The sequence below is a fragment of the Mus caroli genome, unplaced genomic scaffold, assembly GCF_978045245.1.
Source record: "Mus caroli unplaced genomic scaffold, Mus_caroli_1 scaffold_16, whole genome shotgun sequence".
In the NCBI taxonomy this organism is placed as follows: Eukaryota; Metazoa; Chordata; class Mammalia; order Rodentia; family Muridae; genus Mus; species Mus caroli.
The window spans coordinates 15,554,396-15,562,978 of NW_028227271.1; the positions used below are offsets into that span (position 1 = coordinate 15,554,396).

The 8,583-nt window shown below is 48.7% G+C and overlaps 1 protein-coding gene across 4 annotated transcripts in view; it reads left to right on the top strand.

Annotated features, from left to right (window-relative positions):
- Brd1 (bromodomain containing 1) overlaps positions 1-6,654 on the top strand; it is a 48,763-nt gene extending 42,109 nt beyond the window's left edge. For 3 of the 4 annotated variants that reach the window (XM_021182864.3, XM_021182866.3, XM_021182865.3), the window contains 5 exons: positions 1,820-1,955; positions 2,370-2,497; positions 3,679-3,788; positions 3,997-4,151; positions 5,206-6,654. In XM_021182864.3, the coding sequence (XP_021038523.1) occupies positions 1,820-1,955; positions 2,370-2,497; positions 3,679-3,788; positions 3,997-4,151; positions 5,206-5,389 (713 nt within the window). In that variant the 3' untranslated portion in view covers positions 5,390-6,654. Of the gene's footprint in view, positions 1-1,819; positions 1,956-2,369; positions 2,498-3,678; positions 3,789-3,996; positions 4,152-5,205 lie in introns of those variants that run through there. The other variant, XR_015045576.1, reaches the window with a different exon arrangement.
- Positions 6,655-8,583: the final 1,929 nt, after the last annotated feature.

Consider the following 8,583-nt stretch of genomic DNA (forward strand, 5'->3'; position numbering starts at 1 on the left):
GGGAACACCAAGTGTGTGTGTGTGAACTGTACTTCTGGGTTCTTCTAGGTTTCTTTCTAGCACAGAGATGCCAGTGTTGGGGACCTGCTTGTCCAGGACCTTTAGACTCTGCAGATCTGCCTGCAGGTGCCTGCTCTGCCTAGCCGTGGCAGATATTCTGGGCTTGTAATCTTCTAAGATCTTGAGCCTGGAGCAAGGGCTTTGCTCTATCAGCCCATCCAGGTGACTTTGCTAACTTAAGTCAGCAGGTGTCCATGTCCGAGGGGTGTGTTGCACTGGCCAAGGCAGCACCATGCTCTGTTGCCTCCTAAGAATTGCTGGGCTTTGAGGCCCTTTAGGAGAGGGGTGTGGCTTCTTCCCAGTCTTATGTCTTCTGCTTTGCCAGTGAGCAAGCAAACGAGAACTTCTCGAAGCATTTTTTAGCACAAGCATGTCCTTTCCCAGGCGTGATGTGGGAGAACGCAACGAAGACCTTGTAATCTAGACAGTCACCTCATACTTTTAAGAAAATGTTTTTCAAAAATAAGTTTACATGTTTTACTTTGGAAAATAGTTTTAAAATTCTTAAGGTTATATGGGGAAGATGGGTATATGTGAACAAAAAGAGTGTTGTCTGTTTGCTGTTCCCGTCCCCCTCTGTTTCTTAAGCTGGTGCAGCCAGCAGGAGCCAGGCAAGCGCACAGCCTGGGGACAGGATCCTTCTGATTGAGGGAGGTCTGCGAGGACCGTGGGTGGCCGGGCCTGTCCTGCTTACTGACATAAAGTCAGGGTCAGACTTGCCTGCCAGGAATGTGGTGTCGCCTTGACTCGGATTGGTCTTTATTAAAGTACTTCACAAATCTCCAGATGCTGTGGTTGCGTTTGTGCAGACATTGTACCTGAGGTAGACCTTGGCCGCATGGCTCAGCCTCCTGCCAAGTTTACATTCTTCCTGCTTGGGGACCTGACATCGCTCGGATGACTCGGGCCCACACTTGCAGGTTTAAAGTGTTTCATCCATATTTTAAAAAAGTTCTTGTTAACGTTGATTTTTTTTTTTTTAATTTAATTTAATTTAATTTTTGCTGGTGGTCAGACCTAGGGCCTTGCATGCCTGCTAGGCACGTGCTCTCCCACTGGGATAGACTGCCCTGTTTTTTCTTCTTTTTCCTTCCTTTCTTTCTTTTCTTACTCCCTCCCTTTTTGTTTTTGTTTTTAAAGTCTAATTTTCTATACTAGTCCTTAAAGTTGTACGTGATCAGTGTGTTTTTGTGGAATCTTGTAGTGTTCCACCACTCTAGGGCACTGGAGCGTTTGTGTCTCGGCACCACTTATTCCTTGTCTAGTGGACAGTCTAGTTTTGATGTAAGCTCCCAGCCCTTACTCCACGTGATCTGTTAACTTGGAAAGTGCTAACAGTTTCTTTTTGCTTTGCTCTCCTGGGACTTACTGAGAGTATGTGCAGAGCTGCTCTGACTTTCTGTGGTCTGCTGTGTCCATTTTACTCAGCAGTGCCTCTGCATTCGTCCACTGAGGTCACGGGAGACATGAGATACTGGCTTTTGTGGGGCAGGTGATGTAGCTCAGGTGGTAGAGTGCTTAACTAGCATGCACAAAACTCTGGGCTTGAACCCCCCAGCACCACACAGACCAGGTCTGGAGGCAAGATCAGAAATTCAAGAGCAACCTGGACTCGATGAGACCCTGTCTTACAAAAGCAAAGTTATTTGGAAAACATATTGTAGTTTTTTAAGGAAGAGAAAGACATAGGAATAAGTTGGGCTAAAGCTACTGCTCTGGTGTGTTGTGACTGAGCATCCGTCTGCTTCTTGCGTTCCAGGTCTCACCAATGGCTTTGGGGGTGCTAGGAGCGAACAGGAGCCAGGAGGGGGCCCAGGGAGGAAAGCTGCGCCCCGGCGGCGCTGTGCATCTGAATCCAGTATTTGTTCCAGCAACAGCCCACTCTGCGACTCAAGGTAGGCCCGGTCCTCTGGAGATGGAGAAGGACCACCCTGGAGCTAGTTCATGGGTGTGCTTTGCCATCAGGAACAGCTTCTTGGGATAAATTAATCTGTTTAGTAGGATTTAACTGAAGTCAGAAGTTGATTTAAGTTAGTATATAATTAAACTTGCACTTTATATCTCCCACTCCCCAAATCTTTTCTCTGATTAAGATTGTGATGTATAGTGCCCTGCCTATCTGTACTGTAGTGGCCACTGTCGAGTGGGTAAGGGTGACCCAAGTGGCCTCCTGGGGACAGGCTTACTTTTCTTGAGTCTCCACACCACATTGTCCCTTGGCAGCCTGGCACCTGGAATAGGATAAAGTCACAGGCAGGGGACTCTAAACTGTGCTCTCAGTTTGACTCATCTCTGCTTTCCTCCCGAAGCTTTAGTACACCCAAGTGTGGGCGAGGGAAACCTGCCCTTGTGCGAAGGCACACGCTAGAAGACCGAAGTGAGCTGATATCTTGTATTGAAAATGGAAACTACGCCAAGGCGGCCAGGATTGCAGCTGGTAAGTTGGGATACAGATAACGGATGGAAAGGCAGTGTCTGGTCTTGGTGGCTTGGGGCTATGAGTCAGCCCACACACACACACCACACACACCACAACACACACACACACACACACACACACACACACACACACACACACACGCACTTGGCTCTGAGGAGTTCCTCATCGTCAGGCCTGTTCAGGAGGAGATCTGCTTTCTGACTGAATGTGTCCCAGCAGGGTGATCATTCCTAGCTTCAGGCCACAGTGTAAGTAAGGGAGTGTGTGTGTTGGGGGTTGGTGTCTGTCGGGCTGATGCTGTTTATTTAGATTTCCCTGTCAGTGGACCAGGCCAACTCCAGGGTTAGAAATCCTTGTTGTTTGAGGCTTGTCAGGGCAGAGACCTGAGATTGAGAAGGGCTGGAGACTGCAGGGAATCTGCTGTGGCTCCAGAGGCTGCAGTTGCAGTGCAGTGTGATAGGAGTACTGGAGGCCCTGAGTTACAGCCACGCTAATAGATTGTGCTGCTGTGAGGTGTTTACCAACAGTAGTCAGTGAGGGCCTGTACACAGTGGACTCTTTTTTTTTTTTTTTTTTTTTTTGGTTTTCGAGACAGGGTTTCTCTGTATAGCCCTGGCTGTCCTGGAACTCACTCTGTAGACCAGGCTGGCCTTGAACTCAGAAATCTGCCTATCTCTGTCTCCTAAGTGCTGGGATTAAAGGCGTGCGCCACCACTGCCCGGCCACAGTGGACTCTTGAGGTGCATCCTGGGCTGCTGGACGTGCTCAGTGAGGCTCAGAAGAGCGATGTCGTCGTAGTTTGGAGCAAGCCAGGGCTTGTATTTGGCTGTTTGGTTGTGTGATAGGCATCCGGTACATGCTTAAGGATCCCATCTTTAGAATGGAGGTTCAAGTATGGTTAGGTACAGGGGACCTGAAGTCATAGGCCTTAGAACTGGGAGTGGTGGGAAGCAGGGAGGCCTTGGACAGGCTTCTAGGCCTTCCTTCCCCTGGAGGAGCAGTGAGGTAACCTGCTTCTCTTGGACTGGGGTGGTGCTGTAGAACTGTCCTGCTCCAGCAGCTGGGAAGCAGGGCCTGACAGGAGAGTGGGGCTTTTTCCAGCCCCAGTCTAGGAGGCTGTGCTGAGTGTGTTAGCGGTTCTCCTGCTTGCTCTGACTCTGCTGGTCCTTTTCTCCTAGAGGTGGGCCAGAGCAGCATGTGGATTTCCACTGACGCTGCTGCCTCTGTCCTGGAGCCCCTGAAGGTGGTATGGGCCAAGTGCAGCGGCTACCCCTCCTACCCAGCACTGGTGAGTCTGCAGGCAGGGAGGAGGGTGTTCTGGTGGGACCTGGGGAGGGGCCCCAGTGCATGCTCTGTACCTTGCAGTTCCTCTGCTGCCAAAGGTGTATGATTGCCGTAGCTCTGGAGGCAGGTGTGTGGATGGCTGTGAGCTTAGCAGGCTCTGAGTGGCTCTGAGTTTGAGAGTACTGTGAGTCACTGGAGTATGCTCTCGGCAGATTATTGACCCCAAGATGCCACGAGTGCCTGGCCACCACAATGGCGTCACCATCCCTGCCCCGCCGCTGGATGTGCTGAAGATCGGTGAACACATGCAGACCAAGTCCGAGGAGAAGCTCTTCCTTGTTCTGTTTTTCGACAATAAGAGGAGTTGGTGAGTGTGCTGTCTGCAGCAGGCAGAGCTGGGGTTCTGTCCGACCTGGGGCTTAGCTTGACCCATGCTGAGTAAGGGTGTCTCCAAGTAGTTTTTTTTCCTGGTCCTTGTCTGCTGCTGCCTGATGACACCTGGGGATTGTGGGGTGCTGGTCATTTCTGATAGCTCCTATCACTTCCTTGATCCCTGAGTGGCTCAGGCTGTCTTCAGTTCTTGATCCAGGCTCACTTGCAATGGGCTTTCTGAACCCACTGCTCTGCCAGGACACAAGCTCTGCCCCTTTCCATCCTGTCCATCTTCCTGTCCTCTCTCCATCCAGAGCTACTGGAACTCCTCTCATGCCATGGTTGAGATCCTAATACTCCCTGAGGGTGATGTCTGCTGACATCTTGACCATATTTAGTTGAATCCAGCCCTTTCCTATGCAGACCATTATAACTGGGTCCTTTCAGTTGGCCATGCTTAGGACTAAAAGGTGCTTCAATACCATGGAGTGGCCCCTCTTGGAGTGCTACCAGGTCCCCTGTGGTCCTCTTTTTCTCTCTGCTAACTCTGGCTCCTGGCAGTTCATCATTGAGGCTTATACTGGCTTTGCCCATTTGGTGGTTCTGTTTGTAGCCTTTTCACCCACCCTAGGATGCCTCTTCACTCTGCTCCAGGGTTCACTGACCTATATTATGTCCGCACACACATTCTAGTTTGTCCCTTGTGTGCATATGTGTATGTACCTGGGCTCACCTAGTGGGTCACACACTTGTGCTATCTTGGGCCTGTTCTGTGTGCATAGCTGTGTGTTCCAGGTTGATCTCTGCAGTAGCCACTTGGCATGTGCTTGAGAAAGAGACTTGTGTTATGGTTTTCATGCCTGAGCTGAGTCCAGAGAGGGCTGACTAGGTGGATCCCCTATGCACCCAATCCATCCTGCATGAGGCCCAACATGTGGGGAGCTTGGGTTGGGTGCCACCAGGTTCCTTCTTGTGTGCATGGGCTGATGGCTGGTGAGCCACACTGAGTATGAGCTGGTGGTCCTTATGCTCTGACTTCTCTTTAAAAGGCAGTGGCTTCCCAAGTCCAAGATGGTCCCTCTTGGTGTCGACGAGACCATTGACAAGCTGAAAATGATGGAAGGGAGGAACTCTAGCATCCGGAAGGCTGTGCGGATTGCATTTGATCGAGCCATGAATCATCTGAGCCGGGTCCATGGGGAGCCAGCCAGTGACCTCAGTGACATTGACTAAGGTGGTTTCCAGCAAAAGGCAGTGGCCAAAGCCTCAGCCAGCCGGGAGCTCTGTCCATAGTGTTGATAAGCTGTACATGTTTGTATATTGTTCAGAACTTAACTTATTCTGATTTTCTAGGCGTAGTTCTTTAATTCTTTTTCCCCTGGGGAGGGGAGGTTTCACTTCCAAGTTTTCTATGAAACCATCTGGTCTTGGCTTTGCAAGTGAGGAGGGTCTGTTGCGAGCAGTGTGGTGTTGGGGTCCCACTGCAGGTGCCGAGGGCCGAGGCCTCACTTATTCTAATCTGTAGGGTTTTTTTTTTTTTTAAAGACTTTTGAATGTTTAATAATTTTGTAGATCATGCTCTTTACACAGAGTACCGCTTATTTAATAAGACGGGATGTAAATTTACAATGACAAATGTGTATTTTAAGAAAGAAAATGACATTATTTTGAATGGTACTTTGTGCAAAGAGGGAATAAATTTATGCTGTGTGCATCACTTGCAAATCACCAAAAAATGTCCCGCCAGCTGCTGCCGGACAGGGCCCGTTCTCCTCGTTGATCTGACTGCCCTGAGTCTCCTGCTCTGCCCTGGCTCCTGCAGGCGTGCCTCCCAGCGGGTTATTTATTGTAGAAAGTGTACTCATTTGCTTTATAATGAAAAATAAATTTGCAAAGGTATATTGATATGCATTTTTATACAGGCACATAAAAATTCAACTTGGTGTGGGAGCAGAATGTGTTGCGAGGTTATATACATGACTGGCCTGTGTGTACTTTGATTTTGTAACTTGTAATCTTTTGTTTACAATGAGGAGCTTTCTGTAACTTGTTTTCATTTAGAACACTTTGGTAGCAATAGACTTTGGATACATTTTGTATGGTACATGTGATGTATATAGAATTAGTCCTTTATTTTTATTTCTAAGAGGTAAAGCATTATGTTAGGGGAAAGGCAGGGTGGGTTTCCAAATTTGCATTTTTATATTAAAAATAAAGTGAAGATTTGGACAGTGTGGCCCTCTCATTCCTGCATCACTAGGAGGCTGGGTGAGCTGTAGCCTGAGGGACGCGAGGGACGCGGGAGCACCGGGGCCTGGAGTGGGTGGTGTGACACACTTGATCTAACAGATGACTTGGGATGGCATTATTTATTATTTTGCCTAATCATATTTTTATTTTAAAGCTAAATAGTTACTAAAAATTTTAAATGTTCTTTTAAATCTACATGTTTGTAATATCTCCATAGAAACTTGAAAATAAAAAGTCTTCCTTTGGTAGTTTTGTCCCGTGTTTGGCAGATGGTCATGTACCCAGCATCTCTTTCCAGCTCTGAGGAAGCCTGAGGGGGACTGAGGCAGTGGAACTGTGTGCTGACGGTGTGCACACACTCTTGACTCTCCCTGCTGTCTGGTCCACTGCTTCCCACCCGACCTCCTGCTGTTGATGCTAATTTGAGTTGTGGTTGACGGTTGCCCTGGGACAGCCCATGGGGTGGGGATGGTGTCTGTGTTGGCTGTAGGTCTGAGCCACAGGAGTGGCTTCTTGTGTCCTGAGGCAGCTGACATGGTGGGGTTGAAGCCTGCTGTCATCCCTGCTTCCTGGAAAGCCAGGGCCAAGTATCCCCACCTGAGAGATTGTCTGACATCTTCCAGAATTAGCCGGGCATTTCTCGGCTTTCATTCCTGTCTCTCCAACCCCCTGATCCAAATCTCATCCTGTACCCACCCCGGTGGAGGGCCACTTATTCCGATCTGTTCAGAACTTCCCCGACAATTTTGAAGGTACCAAATAGACTAGGTGACCTGTCACTCTGGAGCCCACTAAGCAGTATTCGCCATGAAGGTAGGAATGTGAGCACCCCCTTGGGTGAGTAGCAAGTCTCAGCGCTGAATGTCTGACCTTTTGTTGGACTGGCCTGGTCAGAGAGTGTGACCTTAGCCTAGAGTGGTCGGGCCATCATGGACCCAGCTGTGTGGGGCTGGGAGCGTGTCTTTGTCTTGTGCATCAGGAGGCCCCCCACTCTTCTCTCAGACTCAAAGCCTCAGTCCTGGGACTGCTGTGTAAGCTGCTTTTTTTGTTGGTTTGTTGTTTTTTTGTAAACTTTTCAAATTAAAATTTTTAAAAGACATCTTGAATTCCATATGTGTATGAAAAGAACTGTGATCATACCTGCCTCCAGTTCTCTATTCCAGCTCTTGCTGTGTCCCCCAGGCATGCCTGTGTCCCTCTCCCAGTTTGCTGTCATTTTTCCTTACTAGCCCCCTAATTCCAATTAATGTTGTCCATATGGGTATGGGGCCATCCATAGAGCTTGGAAGCCTTACTGTGGGAACACTTTAAAAAGTCTCCCGCCAGCAGCCATTAAATACCAGCAGCATCAACTCCCCAGTAACAAACGCGGCCTGGAGATGACAGGCCACATCTGTACTGGGAATTTGCTGGTTCAGTCTTGTGCTGGTTTTGTCCGATCACCACAGCTGGCTTCTGTGAGTTCATGACTCTTTGTAGTGTCTGGACGAAGCATTTCACAGCGCATGGCTTCATCTTATAGCTCTTACATTGTTTCCCCACCTCTTCTGTGACATCCCCTCGAACCCTGGGGTGTGAGGGTTTTGGTATCCTACTTAGTTTCTTCTCAGTGCTGCTTTGACCAGCTGGTTGTGTGTTTTCCCAGGGATGGCTATCCACTTTAAGAACTGCCTCTGATTAAGGTTGAGAGCAACCGAGGTCCTGGGTCAGCTCTGGTTCCCATGCTGGCTCTGAAATGAGTTGTTTGTCGAGAGATGGAGCTGGTCCTCTTGAAGACTCAGGTTGTTTTCCTCCATCTTCTGTGCACTTCCTTGATTCTGTGAAAATGGAATCAGGGCACTGAGCACTGCATTGCCTCCTGAATTAGCAAAATTTTAGACCTGAGACACCAAGGTTGATGTGGATGTATAAAAATTGTATAGTGAAACTCACTGTGTGCTGGCTTGAAAGAAAAAAAGAGAGATGTAAGGTAGACCATACTTAAGACATAAAGCCCACAGCTCAGCTCACAGACATTAAAAATGGCCTGGCTGAGCCGGGCATGGTGGCGCATGCCTTGAATCCCAGCAGAGGCAGGTGGATTTCTGAGTTCAAGGCCAGCCTGGTCTACAAAGTGAGTTACAGGACAGCCAGGGCTATACAGAGAAACTCTGTCTTGGAAAAAAAAAAAACAAAAA